Raw genomic sequence first — 17,618 nt, 5'->3', positions numbered from 1 at the left:
CACACAGCGAGTTCAGAAAAATATCAATTACAATCATCAATTAATCAACGTTGACTCAACTATGACCACATTTGTGGAGACTGCAAAAAGATCCAATCATTTAACCCCAAATTTAAATAATAGATGATGGAATAAATGTATTTTCATTACAAATGCTATTTTAAAAATAGCAAGTATGAAAAAACATAATATAAAGAAAGAAATATACAAGTAAATCCATTCAAGATTAACTCGAGATGCATCGCTAATTGGCAATTAAATCAAAGGGTACAATTCTGATTGTAGGGGGCTTTAATTTACCTTACTTGCATGTTTTGAGACTGTGGGAGGAGGACAAAGTATGCAGGCAAAGCCCACGCGAGCACCTGAGAAAATGCAAACTGGGAGGTGAGGTAAGACTATTACCCATTGCAACGTGAACCCTGAATCTCGCTTCCTTTCCCAAGCAGTGGGCACACTTTTTGATTCCTGCTTCCAAATCCAATCTGGTTAAGACAGAATCCCCTTTAGTGTTGAAGAAAAGGCAACAATATTCACTGGGTAGCCAAGTTTGCATAGACACATCAATAGTCCTATGTTGAGTTTGTACACCTTATATGCCTACGATGATAACAGTTGTTTAATCACTGCCTTAATCATCAGCGTCAATTCAGACACATCCCACTGACATATTATAATAATTTGTTTGATTAACAACTTTTTTTAAAAGAAAAAAATAATAATAATTACTGCCAAATTACTGTCTTGAGAGTTGCTGCCTCCAAATACATTAGCTTGTTCTTGACTTTATCCCACACTGAAACAGAGATCCTCACTAATGGTTTGCACACTCCAAGTGTGTGTAGCCTTGCAAAATGACAACATCAATTATAATTATAATAATAACAATCTATCCCAGCTGACGTTGGGAGACCCGGGACTGGTTGCTGGCAAAGCTTAGGGCACCTAGAGACTATCATTCACACTCACATTTATACATATGGACTATTTACAGTCTTTCATTAAACTTTCATGCATGTTTTTGGAATATGGGAGGAAGCAGGTGAATCCCACATACACACTATTATTATCATTATTATTATTATTATTATCAATCATTATCATAGTCATCATCGTAATCATCATAGTTTCATATGTGGCTACAGTGTCAAATTGACAGGCACGTATTTACGTTGAATTCATTCAAATTGAACACAATTTGAATTTAGAAAAGAAATACAAATTTACATTTCAACAAAAGCAAACAATACAGAAAGATGACTCCACTCTTGCCATTTGCTGCCTTCAAAATCCTGTTGTTGTTGTTTTTCCCCCCAAAACGGACGTGTTTCTCACCTTCTTTCTGTGCCACATTCTTGAGCCCCACAACGAGTCCCAGCAGAATCCCCACGAAGCACATCTGTACGGCGAACAACTCCTTTCGCTTTCTCCGTCTGCCTTTACTCCTCCGCCGGCTCAGCATCACACCTACTCCTACGGTTGACTCGGGTATCCCTTGTCCCACCGCGCGGGCCATGGCGCTCTTCTTTCGGCGAGCGTTCCGGCAGCTCCCCGGGTGGTGCAAAGGAACGAGGATGTGCGGCGTGGAGGAAGGACAACGGAGGGATGAGCTGTGAGGGAGAAGGAGCTACTCGGCTCCGGCAGACGTGAGCGACTTGTCGATGGATTCTGGAGCCCGACAAAGTTTAAACGACTGCTACATCCGGGGAAAGACCTTCACAATAAAAGGGAAACGGACGCGAAAGCGAAAATGCACAATTGTTATAAATTCATTTCTAAATGTATTCGAGCAATTTGACAATGGAGTGGCATTGATTTCCATAGTTTGGAATATCCAGTGGTGAGTTTCATTAATTCCTTGACCGCCCTCGTCACTCAAATCACTTTTTATTTGAAATCACCTTTTGCCATTGAAATGAATGGAGAGGCAATTAATCCGTTCAAGCCCCCCCCCCCCCCCCGCCCAAAAAAAAAATATTTTTTTAATGATAAAAAGAGCACTTATTATCCATCCATTTTCTGAGCCGCTTCTCCTCACTAGGGTCGCAGGCGTGCTGGAGCCTATCCCAGCTATCATCGGGCAGGAGGCGGGGTACACCCTGAACTGGTTGCCAGCCAATCGCAGGACACATAGAAACAAACAACCATTCGCACTCACAGTCATGCCTATGGGAAATTTAGAGTCTCCAATTAATACATGTTTTTGGGATGTGGGAGGAAACCAGAGAGCCCGGAGAAAACCCTCGCAGGCACGGGGAGAACATGCAAACTCCACACAGGTGGGCCGGGGATTGACAGAACTGTGAGGCTGACGCTCTAACCAGTCGTCCACCGTGCCGCCAGCACTTATTATACTTTACATAAAACATAGAGTAATTACATAATTGAACAAATTAAAAAGAATTAAACCAGGTTATTTTTCCACACTTATCCCTTTAATGGTCATTGAGCTGCTCATTCTGCTGTGCGCGCCTTGGCCACCTGGGGGCAGTATAAAACATACATACAGATATGCTGTGCGGGAGGCTTAGCAACTCTCAGCTTCTCAGTATGATAGTGATAGGAGTCATTCTTCGTAGAGGATAAAGACTATATGCCTGTGAGTATTGTCATATTATATATTATAGTGTAACAATAGCAGAACTGAGGATAAAAACCCAAATCCAACTTTCGTGCTGGAGAGGAGAGATTCCAACTCAGATCCTTTGGACTGCGAGGCAGGCAGGCTAAACGCAATTCCACGTGCCAGTAAGTTATGCATTTAAAAGCACTCAATTGGACTTCTTAATTTTTATTGTTCAAACTATATGAAGGCTTGTTGGTAAAGTCAATATATAACACAGTTCACTGAAACTGGACGTGTTTTAATATCTAACATCTAATATGTCTTAGAATCGAAGACATATTCTCTGGTTGATATTGGGACCAGAATCACATTGAGCCCCGATGAGGGACGGAAGAACTTCTAGCTGCAACGAAAACCATTTTTTCAACATTTACAATTTATATGCCCTGAAGACCTGAAGCCTTGATTAAGAAGAAGCATCAATCAACTCACGTTTTACGTATACCTTGCTCAACTAAAATCACATGCTGAATATGCGAGTACACAGGTGGATTGACTCCAGGGTGGAAAGTTGACTTGTTTGTTTGCTTTCATTCTTCTAATGTAAAACTGAAGCAGTGATTTTTCGAAACGCCATGACAAATTAATGAGGCTCATGGGAAACAACAAATTGTACCTGTAGGGGGAAAAAATAAAATAATGATGGCTCAGGCAAAACACCATTTAAAGGGGACTGTCGTTTGTCAGCGTTATCATTAGGAACAATAACATTGAACACTCATCCTGGAAATGTGCACTTACACTCAGAGGTACGCTACTTGACTGGGTTCAAAGGGCACACTTTCGTGACCTCTCCGGAGTGAAAAATCAGAAGGACCATTTTGTTTTTAAAATAGAAAAGGGAGCGAGCTAAACAGCAAAAAAAAAAAAAAAAAAAAAAAAAGATAGAGAGAAGGCGATGTTGAGAGCACTTGAGACTTGTCATGGTCAGTGGAATTGAGCTGTCACAATTGATCTGCAGCTGCAGCGGAGCGCGCCACCTGACGACATTGAAACATCACGTCTCGTGTGTAAAGCCTTTGCGCTAATCCAGTTTTCTCCTGTTCTTGCCGAGGTGTGCAATGCTGGCATGGCAGGAAGGCTGAAGACACACACACATGCGCACACACACACTGGTGGACACATTTAGTAGGTGCACAGTAGTCTAAACTGGGACGTTACCTCTCTCTTTGATGTCTTGTTACTTGAGTCATTGTCCTGTAAACCATTCCATGATTTCATGTTTATTCCTTTATTTATGGACAACTAAAGCTGCTTACTGTCGCTTTTGATCGTCACGATTTGACTGAAGCAGTTAAAAGGTTTTTTTCTTTTTTCACAGCGGTATGATTAGGTGTGTTTGAAATTCATGAGACAGAGAGAGAAGACCCTCCCACACTGTGTTACCTATCTTTCATGTAGCACTTTTTACAAGCACATATACTTAAATACACAAAACTAAATGCAAATATCCTTTGGAGTATTCAGTCAACATCTTTTTGCAAATCAACACATGGCAACCACCATGTGCAGTGTAACTGTTTTGAATTCAATTCGATTAAACATGTATTCAAATGTTCAACCTAAAAGTACATTCAGTGTTTTTGTTTTGTTTTTCATTTAAAATGGCTGTTCACTTAAATCCATGGCAGTCATCGGTCACAAGTCCAACGCAAACCCAGTTTCAACAGTCACTGATAGCTACAGCATGCAACTAGAAGGAATTGCACTTCCTTGTGTGTCAAAAAGTGCTATTAAAACTCAAATGCAACTTTAGTTTTTGGTTTAAAAATTGGGATACAGTTTTCTATTACGTCAGATGGTACAGCAGTGAATAGTAGCAACTTGTGTCGACAGGAAAGCTTGTATCAAAGAAATCAGAGTTGCTCTCTGGAAGAATAATCCCATCCTCTCTAAAAAGATTACAGAGCGTTTTGTAACGTTTTTGGTTTGTTTGTTTGTTTGTTTATATTCCCACAGATATGCATACAGCGATACACTGTCAACGCAAAGGCTTTTCTCAGAGTACATTACTACGAGAGTGTGTGCAAAATTGAGTTTGGAGAAAAAAGAAATTGTTTCCTCAGAAGGACTTGTTTTTTAAACACAAGCAACTGACATGTAACCCAAGTGAAAACAACACTATGCTATCAATAGTTCATCGACGAATCCATGCATTTTCCTGACTACTTATTCTGGTATCTGTCCTGACTCCGAGGTGACCGCTTAAGCGGGTTACAGAGACACCTTGATATAACGGAATGCCAAATCCGCTGGCCCATACTGCATGTCAGGGGCGGTGCTAGCTTGAATGGCACCCTGTTCAAGACTCTTCGATACCCCCCTCCCTGCCCCCAACCCTATCATCTTTCTCATCATCATAATTTGTCATGGCAGTGTGGGCTGGCACAACCATGGTCCTTCCCCTTTGCCATAAATTAGAAATAAATAACATGAACATTTCCTTATGGGATTATAAAATAAGTACCTATGTATAACATATGTATATACAGATTGCAAGGTTTGAAAAAATATACAATGTGTCTAAAGTAATGTTGTTGTTTTTTTACGACAAGTACAGTAATGTATGTACGTGCTGTTTACCTAGAATAATGCAGTAAAAAAAAATAGCTAAAAGGAAGAAAGAAAAACAGTTACAAGGTCATTTAACAAACACAAAAGTTTTATTGCTCTATTTGTACAAAAAATATTATGTAACCAATAGCACATACAGTATGTCTACTAACAGATATAAGTTCATCCAGTTGAGGTCGGTGGTCTATGAAAAAAAAAAAAGACCACCAGGCAACAACCTCTGGTGCTCATTTGAGAACCAGACCAGAATTGCTCCAGGTATGTGCACCCCTGCTAATAAGCTTCTTCTGTGACTGGAAGTGGTGCACTTTGTCTTTACAAATAAGAGCACAATACCGAAGTGCCATGTTAACTGTAAATTTTGATAATTTTTGATTATTTTTCATTGATATCATTTGTAAGTATCCTATGTCATACACGCACGCACACACGCAGTCAAAGCCCCATTACATTGTTCCATCTTTATTGTGCCTTTTTGTGTTTGTGTTTGAAAATAATTTTTTGTTTTTGTTTTGGATTAATGACAGGTGTCATTTATTTTAACGTATGGCACAATGAAATTACATTTTATATTAGGTCATATTTTTGTTGATAGTTTGAATAAAAAAAAAAATAATAATTGTTGTGAATATTACAATATTATTGGATGTGGCCCGCCCGACTTTGAAAAAATGGACCTTTGACTCATTGAAAAAAATATTTGTGACCCTCTTGTCACGGGTAGGGTACTGGTGGAGACAGGCTTAGCAGAGACACGTGGAATATTGGGTGGCTCTTGAGGGATTGGGGGAGCTTTAATTGAACAGAGGTGGCATTGATGAGTTTGGTGATAGGAAAGGGACCAAACCATCTGAGCCACCTTGTATTCTGGCATGGGAGAGCGATGAAGCCAGCCACTTATTTTTCCCCGTTGACCGAGTTAGAGCAGCCTTCATGTCCTTCCACACTGATTGGACCCGTCGAAGATGCTCCCTCACTGCGGGAACCGCCACTGTATGCTCCTGGTCCTTAAAAAAAGAAGTTGGAAACCGTGACATGCCATAAAGGGGGACATACCAGTGGCGGAGTTGGTGAGGGAGTTGTGGGCATATTCCACCCACGGGGAGGAAGGTGCACCAGGAGGCAGGATGGCGAGCAGCGACCCAACGAAGAGCGGATTCCAGGTTTTGATTAGCCCGCTCCGTCTGGCCGTTGGATTTGGGGTGGTAGCCGGAAGACAAACTGGCTGCTGGGCCCACAGGAGTAACTGCAGGGCACAGATCATGACACCGCTAAGATTTTTGAGTATGTGCTATTACTGCCTCTAGTGTGATCAGACGTTTAGATTTCTCACCATAGAGAAGAGCAGTTTATGCAGATTCTTTAAAAAAAAATAAAAAATGAATAAATAAACGGATTCAATGTGAGTTCTAGGCATTTTACTATTTTCAACAGAAATGAGGAATTTCCAACTGAATTTACCCGCGTATACCCAAATTGGAGCCAGATCCCTGAGTATCTCTGAGGCAGAAGTTATTATTTAGAACTTACAACCACTAAAAACAATAATTAAAAATATGTAAGAAACAACATTTTTAAAAAACTATAAATAGATTATGTAATATATAAAGGAGGACCATCTTTAGAAGTACACATGAAGAAATTGGGTGTTTGCCATATGTACATACTCTACAAGGCTCAATTTGGTCCTCCTGTAAGACCAATACTACTGTCACTGCTCTGCATCTCCCGACTGTAGCCGAACTTTCCCTACGGACTTTCCCCAAAGAGGTGATGATGTACTCCTGCAGCCATGGCTAACTATACATTTCTATTTTTGGCTGTGACCTGTTTGGAAAGTCAGTTCAAGAACAAACAGGCAGCATAGGGAAGTGACTGAGGATGAAACTGGGGAGGAGAAGAAATGGAGTAGGTAGAATGAAAGTCATTATCTTGCTGATGGGCAAAAGTTCGCTTGATTGTTTTATTTTGTATCATACTGTTTTATTCCAATGAGGTAAATCACTATTTCACTTTCTTATAGTTTTTCCAGTTATGCAGTGGACTACGCCATATCAATTCATAGACGAGCAGGAAATGGAGAATGTTGGTCTGCAGTGGTTTTTAAAATTGAGAACCTTGTCATAAAGCCAATTTCTTTGGGAATAAACTACTGTTGATATAGTTACACAGTAGTTCAAAAGTGCTCAATTCCGACATATTGTGTTTAAATTGAGAATTAAAACAACCCCACACTTCCAAAACAACTTGGCTACACGCCAGTAGAGAAACAAAAATTGACAATGTCCCGCAGCAACAACAAAGAAATAGAGAGACAGGATTCTGGGTGTAATGGTTAATGCATGCTTATTCAGATTCATAGCACTCTAGCTACATGATATATGCTGTAAATGGATACAACTTGCCTCAGATGTTTTGGGTAGCACTGTACTGTACTTAAAGCAGTATGTCAAATTTTAACAGCCTCTCATCGGGTCTTCAGATCAGGCCAAAGAATAACATGGCACTGGTGTTTTGTCTTTGTATATAAATTTTGTTCCATTTTCTAATCAGAATTAGAATCAGAATCAGCTTTATTGGCTAAATGTGTTACAAGACACACAAGGAATTTGTCTCCGGTAGTTGGAGCCACTCTAGTATGTCAACAAACAGCCACTATGATGAAATATAAATTTAGGACATACAAAAAACCGGTGTGGAGAGTCATTGAGCAATGAAAGTGTACCACAAGTGTGGTGATGCTGATATAATGGCAATTGTGCAAATAATGCAGAGTCCTCAGGTAATTTAAAGCAGTTTAAATTGACTAATAGTGCAATTATCTGGGACACTGACGATTGTTCTGGGACACTGACCATTACCCCCGCAATGTGCAGAGCGATGAATTGAAAGCCCCTCGGAATTAACAGCGCAAAGCATAACTGAACACTTCTTGCTCTCACAACACCCCCAACAGCAACAAACAACAATAAAGACACATCAGTTTGTTACAATATTAAACGGCTATAAGAACAAGTAAATACATTATTTAATGTTAAACCAACAGTGACAGCCTTATTCATTGTGGAAAAAAATGTAAAATGAATAAATCTAAGGCTGGACATTGATGTTATAGAAATTTCAAATTTGTATATATATAATGTGCATGTGTATGTGCATTATGTGTACGTGTAGTACTACTTACACTTATTCAAAATAACACGTTCTCTTATTTTTTTTTAAAATATTTCTCAAAATCCTAAATATAATTAAACATGCAGACGCCAATGAACTTAAGGCACCTGACTGCTAGAGACAAACGTGAGGAATGAAGCTTTCTCGATGAACTGTTAAAATACTGGATGTTAAAATAAAATGAGAAAAAAAGGAAAATGTTTCTTGGTCATTGAGTGAACTCAAGGTGAAATCTTCAGTTGCTGAATCAGTCTTTTTCAAATGGGGAAGCTACCCATATTTACAATAACTTGACAACTAACATTTAACGTGGACATTTTTTTTATTCAAATTTATCAAAATGCCCAATTAATATTATCACAAATGATAATAGCAAATACTCCTGACTCTGCTGAAAGCAAATTTATTGATGTGACCCCAGACAACTTTGGAAACATGTCAAACAATCTGACTCTGAACCCATATAAATGTTTCATCACCTCACATACACAACAAATTGATGGATAACTAGTTTTAAAATCTGAGGTCAAGGATAATAGTTTGTCCAACTGTTCAATTTACCTGTTAAAGGTGTTTGGTAACAAATACTTGCAATATCCAAATATTATTTATACCATATGTTAATTTGAAACTTTGGTACAGGGATTAGGAAAAATCATCTTTCTTGTGCCATACAATATGCTGTGGCAGGCCGGATCAGGCCCCTGGGCCATGAATTTGACACCTGTGCCCTATCAGTTCATAATGCAAGTTACTTAGACATCACTTCACTGGTGGATACTTTTTAATGGTCTATGCCCCTCCAATGTATCATTATAGCTTTGGACAGGCACGTGCACAGACATTTTTGGGACAGGTATTCAAATCCCCAAAATTGCACCCATCCCCCAAATTATGCATACAATCTTCTTTTCCTTTCGGCTTGTCCGTTTAGGGGTCGCCACAGTGCGTCATCCTTTTCCTTGTAAGCCTATCTCCTGCATCCTCCTCTCAAACACCAACTGCCATCATGTCTTCCCTCACAACATAACATCAACCTTCTCTTTGGTCTTCCTCTAGCTCTCTTGCCTGGCAGCTCCATCCTCATCATCCTTCTACCAATATACTCACTATTTCTCCTCTGGACGTGTCCAAACCATCGAAGTCTGCTCTCTCTAACTTTGTCTCCAAAACATCGAACCTTGGCGGTCCCTCTGATGAGCTCATTTCTAATTTTATCCAACCTGGTCACACCGAGAGCGAACCTCAACATCTTCATTTCCGCCACCTCCACCTCTGCTTCCTGTTGTCTCTTCAGTGCCACTGTCTCTAATCCATACATCATGGCTGGCCTCACCACTGTTTTATAAACTTTGCCCTTCATCCGAGCAGAGACTCTTCTGTCACATAACACACCTGACACCTTCCTCCACCCGTTCCAACCTGCTTTGACCCGTTTCTTCACTTCCTGACCACACTCACCATTGCTCTGGACGGTTGACCCCAAGTATTTAAAGTCCTCCACTCTTGCTTTCTCTTCTCCCTGTAGCCTCATTCTTCCCCCACTACCCCTCTCATTCATGCAGATATATTCTGTTTTACTTCGGCTAATCTTCATTCCTCTTCTTTCCAGTGCATGTCTCCATCTTTCTAACTGTTCCTCCAGCTGCTTCCTTCTTTCACTGCAGATCACAATGTCATCTGCAAACATCATGGTCCACGAGGATTCCAGTCTAACCTCATCTGTCAGCCTATCATCACCACTCCAAAAAGGAAGGGGCTCAGGGCTGATCCCTGATGCAGTCCCACGTCCACCTTAAATTCTTCTGTCACACCTACACACCTACAGAACACCTCACCGCTGTTCTGGCCGCCCTCGTACATGTCCTGTATTATTCTAACATACTTCTCTGCCACTCCAGACTTCCGCATGCAGTACCACAGTTCCTCTCTGGGTACTCTGTCACAGGCTTTCTCTAGATCTACAAAGACACTACTCTTTCTAGCCATGAAACCATACTGTTGCTCGCAAATACTCACTTCTGTCCTGAGTCTAGCCTCCACTACTCTTTCCCATAACTTCATTGTGTGGCTCATCAACTTTATTCCTCGACAGTTGCCATAGCTCTGCACATCACCCTTGTTCTTAAAAATGGGCACCAGCTCACTTTTCCTCCATTCCTCAGGCATCTTCTCACCCGCTAGAATTCTATTGAACAAGCTGGTCAAAAACTCCACAGCCACCTCTCCTAGATGCTTCCATACCTCCACAGGAATGTCATCAGGACCAACTGCCTTTCCATTTTTCATTCTCTTTAATACCTTTCTAACTTCCCCCTTACTAATCATTGCCACTTCCTGGTCCACCACACTTGCCTCTTCTACTCTCCCTTCTCTATCATTTTCCTCATTCATCAACTCCTCGAAGTATTCTTTCCATCTAGCGAGCACACTGCTGGCACCAGTCAACATATTTCCATCTCTATCCTTAATCACCCTAACCTGCTGCACATCCTTCCCATCTCTAGCCCTCTTTCTGGCCAGCCTGTATAGATCCTTTTCTCCTTCTTTAGTGTCCAACCTGGCATACATGTCATCATATGCCTCTTGTTTTGCCTTTGCCACCTCTACCTTTTCCCTGTGTCGCATCTCAATGTATTCCTTTCGCCTCTCCTCGGTCCTCTCAGTGTCCCACTTTTTCTTAGCTAACCTTTTTCCTTGTATGATTTCCTGTACTGTGAGGTTCCACCACCAAGTCTCCTTCTCTCCTTTCCTGCCAGAAGATACACAAAGTACTCTCCTGCCTGCTTCTCTGATCACCTTGGCTGCAGTGGTCCAGTCTTCTGGCAGCTCCTCCCGTCCACCGAGAGCCTGTAACACCTCTTCCCGAAAAGCTGCACAACACTCGTCCTGTCTCAGCTTCCACCACATGGTTCTCTTCTCCTCCACCCGTTCCAACCTGCTTAGACCCGTTTCTTCACTTCCTGACCACACTCACCATTGCTCTGGACGGTTGACCCCAAGTATTTAAAGTCCTCCACCCTTGCTTTCTCTTCTCCCTGTAGCCTCATTCTTCCCCCACTACCCCTCTCATTCATGCAGATATATTCTGTTTTACTTCGGCTAATCTTCATTCCTCTTCTTTCCAGTGCATGTCTCCATCTTTCTAACTGTTCCTCCAGCTGCTTCCTTCTTTCACTGCAGATCACAATGTCATCTGCAAACATCATGGTCCACGAGGATTCCAGTCTAACCTCATCTGTCAGCCTATCATCACCACTCCAAAAAGGAAGGGGCTCAGGGCTGATCCCTGATGCAGTCCCACGTCCACCTTAAATTCTTCTGTCACACCTACACACCGACAGAACACCTCACCGCTGTTCTGCCGCCCTCGTACATGTCCTGTATTATTCTAACATACTTCTCTGCCACTCCAGACTTCCGCATGCAGTACCACAGTTCCTCTCTGGGTACTCTGTCATAGGCTTTCTCTAGATCTACAAAGACTCTACTCTTTCTAGTCCATGAAACCATACTGTTGCTCGCAAATACTCACTTCTGTCCTGAGTCTAGCCTCCACTACTCTTTCCCATAACTTCATTGTGTGGCTCATCAACTTTATTCCTCGACAGTTGCCATAGCTCTGCACATCACCTTTGTTCTTAAAAATGGGCACCAGTATGCTTTTCCTCCATTCCTCAGGCATCTTCTCACCCGCTAGAATTCTATTGAACAAGCTGGTCAAAAACTCCACAGCCACCTCTCCTAGATGCTTCCATACCTCCACAGGAATGTCATCAGGACCAACTGCCTTTCCATTTTTCATTCTCTTTAATACCTTTCTAACTTCCCCCTTACTAATCATTGCCACTTCCTGGTCCACCACACTTGCCTCTTCTACTCTCCCTTCTCTATCATTTTCCTCATTCATCAACTCCTCAAAGTATTCTTTCCAACTATCTAGCACACTACTGGCACCAATCAACATATTTCCATCTCTATCCTTAATCACCCTAACCTGCTGCACATCATTCCCATCTCTATCCCTCTTTCTGGTCAACCTGTATAGATCCTTTTCTCCTTCTTTAGTGTCCAACCTGGCATACATGTCATCATATGCCTCTTGTTTTGCCTTTGCCACCTCTACCTTTGCCCTGTGTCGCATCTCAATGTATTCCTTTCGCCTCTCCTCGGTCCTCTCAGTGTCCCACTTTTTCTTAGCTAACCTTTTTCCTTGTATGATTTCCTGTACTGTGAGGTGCCACCACCAAGTCTCCTTCTCTCCTTTCCTGCCAGAAGATACACCAAGTACTCTCCTGCCTGCTTCTCTGATCACCTTGGCTGCAGTGGTCCAGTCTTCTGGCAGCTCCTCCCGTCCACCGAGAGCCTGTATCACCTCTTCCCGAAAAGCTGCAGAACACTCGTCCTGTCTCAGCTCCACCACATGGTTCTCTTCTCTGCCTTTGTCTTCCTAATTTTCCTCCCCACCACCAGAGTCATCTTACACACCACCATCCTATGCTGTCTAGCCACACTCTCCCCTACCACTGCCTTACAGTTGGTAACCTCCTTCAGATTACATCGTCTGTACAAGATGTAATCCACCTGTGTGCTTCTACCTCTGCTCTTGTAGGTCACCCTATGTTCGTGCCTCTTCTGGAAAAAAGTGTTCACTACAGCCATTGGCATCCTTGTTGCAAAGTCTACCACCATCTGTCCCTCAAAGTTCCTTTCCTGGATGCCGTACTTACCCATCACTTCTTCATCACCCCTATTACCTTCACCAACATGTCCATTACAATCTGCACCAATTACGACTCTCTCTCTGTCTGGGATGCTCATAACTACATCATCTAGCTCCTTCCAGAATTTCTCTTTCACCTCTAGGTCACATCCTACCTGTGGGGCATAGCCACTAATCACATTACACATAACACCCTTAATTTCAAATTTCAGCCTCATCACTCGATCTGATACTTTTTTCACCTCCAAGACATTATTAGCCAACTCTTCTTTTAAAATAATCCCGACTCCATTTGTCTTCCCATCTACACCCGGGTAAAATAATTTAAACCCTGCCCCTAAACTTCTAGCCTTACTGCCTTTCCACCTGGTCTCCTGGACACACAATATATCAACCTTTCTCCAAATCATCATGTCAACCAACTCCCGAGATTTTCCTGTCATAGTCCCAACATTCAAAGTCCCCACATTCAGTTCTAGGCTCTGCGTTTTCCTCTTCTCTTTCTGCGGAAGAACCCGCTTTCCACCTCTTCTTCTTCTTTGACTTCGACCCACAGTAGCTGAATTTCCAACGGCGCCCCACAGGTTGACGGCGCCGGTGGCGGACGTTGTTAACCCGGGCCACGACCAATCCGGTATGGAATTCTTTGGATGAACGCTCAGATTTGTTTGGCAAGGTTTTAAGCCGGATGCCCTTCCTGACGCAACCCTCTGCATTTATCCGGGCTTGGGACCGGCCTACAGTTTGCACTGACTTGTGCCCCCCATAGGGCTGCATTCATCATCCTTCTACCAATATACTCACTATTTCTCCTCTGGATGTGTCCAAACCATTGAAGTCTGCTCTCTTTAACTTTGTCTCCAAAACATCGAACCTTGGCTGTCCCTCTGATGAGCTCATTTCTAATTTTATCCAACCTGGTCACTCCGAGAGCGAACCTCAACATCTTCATTTCCGCCACCTCCAGCTCTGCTTCCTGTTGTCTCTTCAGTGCCACTGTCTCTAATATGTACATCATGGCTGGCCTCACTACTGTTTTAGAAACTTTGCCCTTCATCCTAGCAGAGACTCTTCTGTCACATAACACACCTGACACCTTCCTCCTCCCGTTCCAACCTGCTTGGACCCTTCACTTGCCGACCACACTCACCATTCCTCTGGACGGTTGACCCCAAGTATTTAAAGTCCTCCACCCTTGTTATCTCCCTGTAGCCTCAATCTTCCCCCACCACACCTCTCATTCATGCACATATATTCTGTTTTACTTCGGCTAATCTTCATTCCTCTGTTTTTCAGTACATGCTTCCATCTTTCTAACTGTTCCTCCACCTGCTCCCTACTTTCACTGCAGATCACAATGTCATCTGCAAACATCATGGTCCACGGGGATTCCAGTCTAACCTCGTCTGTCAGCCTATCCCTCACCAGTGCAAACAGGAAGGGGCTCAGGGCTGATCCCTGATGCAGTCCCACCTTCACCTTAAATTCATCTGTCACACCTACAGCACACCTCACCGCTGTTCTGCTGCCCTCGTACATGTCCTGTATTATTCTAACATACTTCTCTGCCACTGCAGACTTCTGCATGCAGAAATGGAGGAATGAGGAGGTTGCGAAATCACAGCTAAGGCACAGGGTGCTGGTGGGCACAGTGCTGCAGGGAAGAGTTGTTCTGGGAAGCAGCAAAACACCTCTCTACAATAGGGCACAGGGGAAAGACAGAAGGTCAGTCCCTAGATGAGGTGCGAGCAGCAGTGGAGGAGGGGCGAACAGTCCAGATAGATAATTAGCGATGGAACACTTTTAGAAACCCGTTAAAACAGTTCTGTTTGACTGTTTTGACTGTCTGCAGGTCTCCCGTTTGGTTCATAGGCACGTAGGCAGGCTATTTTTTTTCCTCATTCACTAATCTGATGAAGCAGTGAACAGTAGCGCTAACAGCGCGAATGTAAGCCGAGATGGTGGTGCGTATGGTTGCGGCGGTGCGCGTAAGGTGCATTCAGGAATTCAATCTGACGCCCACATGCTACTCTGAGAGTGTACATTCCAGCAGGGCTCTGAGTTTCCGAACGTTGCCGAGTGTATCAGAGCACGCTTGAAGGATATTTCCAAATGCACCCATAGTGTGCCTGAGCCACTGTTGAACTCTGGGTAATGTAGTCACAATGCCCGTTTGTGGCGCTGTCAATGAGTTTTAATCTTACATAGACAACTACATTTTCCAACAACTTTAAGTTATCCCATAGACATCTGTTTTTAGCATTTCTTTGGCTCCTGATACACATTCTAGGGTAGGAAAATAAGTTTAAGCACGTTTTCTAGAAAATTTATAGTGCTGAAACAAACTTCCAACGGTATATACTGTATGTTTGTGAGTCCTAATTTGGTATTGAGAGACATGCATGCAACTTATTTCAACAACCCAAGGATACGCAATGCTAGCATTCAAGATGACACTTAAATGGGTGGACTCCTCAGAAACACGTTCTCAAGTATTGTCCTTTTTTTGTCTTTTTCGTTCATCTTTACATACATTACCTGACTTACTTACACGAGGTAAGACTTGTTAAACATTAGGGAGTCTACGCCAAACCTTCTTTCGCCAACTTCCTTAAATTCCATCCATCCATCCATTCATTTTTTACCGCTTATCCGAGGTCGGGTCGCGGGGGCAGTAGCTTTAGCAGGGACGCCCAGACTTCCCTCTCACCAGCCACTTCATCCAGCTCTTCCGGGGGGATCCCAAGGCGTTCCCAGGCCATGTAGTCTCTCCAGCGTGTCCTGTGCCGTCCCCGTGGTCTCCTCCCGATGAGACATCCCTGGAACACCTCACCAGGGAGGCGTCCGGGAGGCATCCGCATCAGATGCCCGAGCCACCTCATCTGGCTCCTCTCGATGTGAAGGAGCAGCGGCTCTACTCTGAGATCCTCTCGGATGACCGAGCTTCTCACCCTATCTCTAAGGGAGAGCCTGGACACCCTGCGGAGGAAACTCATTTCGGCCGCTTGTATCCTGGATCTTGTTCTTTCGGTCACAACCCACAGCTCGTGACCATAGGTGAGGGTTGGAACGTAGATCGTAAATCGAGAGCTTCGCCTTTCGGCTTAGCTCCTTCTTCACCACCACGGATCGATACAAAGTCGGCATAACTGCAGACGTTGCACCGATCCGCCTGTCGATCTCCCATTCCATTCTTCCCTCACTCGTGAACAAGACCCCAAGATACTTGAACTCCTCCACTTGGGGCAGGATCTCATCCCCAAACTGAAGAGGACACGCCACCCTTTTCCGACTGAGGATGATGGTCTCAGATTTGGAGGTGCTGATTTTCATCCCAGCCGCTTCACAGTCGGCTGCGAACTCCTCCAGTGAGAGTTGGAGCCAACAGAACCACATCATCTGCAAAAAGCAGAGATGCAATACTGAGGCCACCAAACCGGACCTCCTCTATGGCTCGGCTGCGCCTAGAAATTCTGTCCATAAAAGTTATGAACAGAATCAGTGACAAAGGGCAGCCTTGGCGGAGTCCAACCCTCACCGGAAACGAGTCCGACTTACTGCCGGATATGCGGACCAAACTCTGAGTCCGGTCGTACAGGGACCGAACAGCCCGTATCAGGGGGTTCGGTACCCCATACTGCCGAAGCACCCTCCACAGGACCTCCCGAGGGACACGGTCGAACGCCTTCTCCAAGTCCACAAAACACATGTAGACTGGTTGGGCGAACTCCCATGCACCCTCGAGGACCCTGCCAAGGGTGTAGAGCTGGTCCACTGTTCCACGGCCAGGACGAAAACCACACTGCTCCTCCTGAATCTGGGATTCAACTTCCCGACGGACCCTCCTCTCCAGCATCCCTGAATAGACCTGACCAGGGAGGCTGAGCAGTGTGATCCCCCTGTAGTTCGAACACACCCTCTGGTCCCCCTTTTTAAGAAGGGGGACCAGAGGGTGTGTTCACCACCCCAGTCTGCCAATCCAGAGGCACTGTCCCCGATGTCCACGCGATGTTGCAGAGGCGTGTCAACCAGGACAGCCCTACAACATCCAGAGCCTTGAGGAACTCCGGGCGAATCTCATCCACCCCCGGGGCCCTGCCACCGAGGAGCTTTTTAACCAGCTCGGTGACCTCAACCCCAGAGAGAGGAGAGCCCGCCTCAGAGAACCCAGACTCTTCTCCCTCATGGGAAGGCGTGTCGGTGGAATTGAGGAGGTCTTCGAAGTATTCTCTACTTCGTCCCGAGTCGAGGTCAGCAGTGCCCCATCCCCACTATACACAGTGTTGATGGTGCACTGCTTTCCCCTCCTGAGACGTCGGATGGTGGACCAGAATTTCCTCGAAGCCGTCCGGAAGTCTTTCTCCATGGCCTCACCGAACTCCTCCGTTTTTGCTTCAGCGACCACCAAAGCTGCATTCCGCTTGGCCAGCCGGTACCCATCAGCTGCCTCAGGAGTCCCACAGGCCAAAAAGGCCCGACAAAAAGGCCTGATAGGACCCGATAGGACTCCTTCTTCAGCTT

General features: G+C 44.0%; 1 protein-coding gene across 1 annotated transcript in view; it reads right to left on the bottom strand.

The window, feature by feature from the left end:
• The window catches only part of slc24a3 (solute carrier family 24 member 3), a 107,259-nt gene extending 105,588 nt beyond the window's left edge, over nucleotides 1–1,671 (bottom strand). Inside the window, exon 1 of the mRNA XM_061689932.1 lies at nucleotides 1,336–1,671. Coding sequence (XP_061545916.1) covers nucleotides 1,336–1,516 — 181 coding nt within the window. The 5' untranslated portion in view covers nucleotides 1,517–1,671. The remainder of the gene's footprint in view (nucleotides 1–1,335) is intronic.
• Between the last annotated feature and the right edge of the window lie 15,947 nt (nucleotides 1,672–17,618).

The sequence above is a fragment of the Phycodurus eques genome, chromosome 11 (assembly GCF_024500275.1).
Source record: "Phycodurus eques isolate BA_2022a chromosome 11, UOR_Pequ_1.1, whole genome shotgun sequence".
Lineage (NCBI taxonomy): Eukaryota > Metazoa > Chordata > Actinopteri > Syngnathiformes > Syngnathidae > Phycodurus > Phycodurus eques.
Note: the sequence above shows the minus strand (reverse complement) of the source record. Positions and strands in the feature narration are given on the sequence as shown.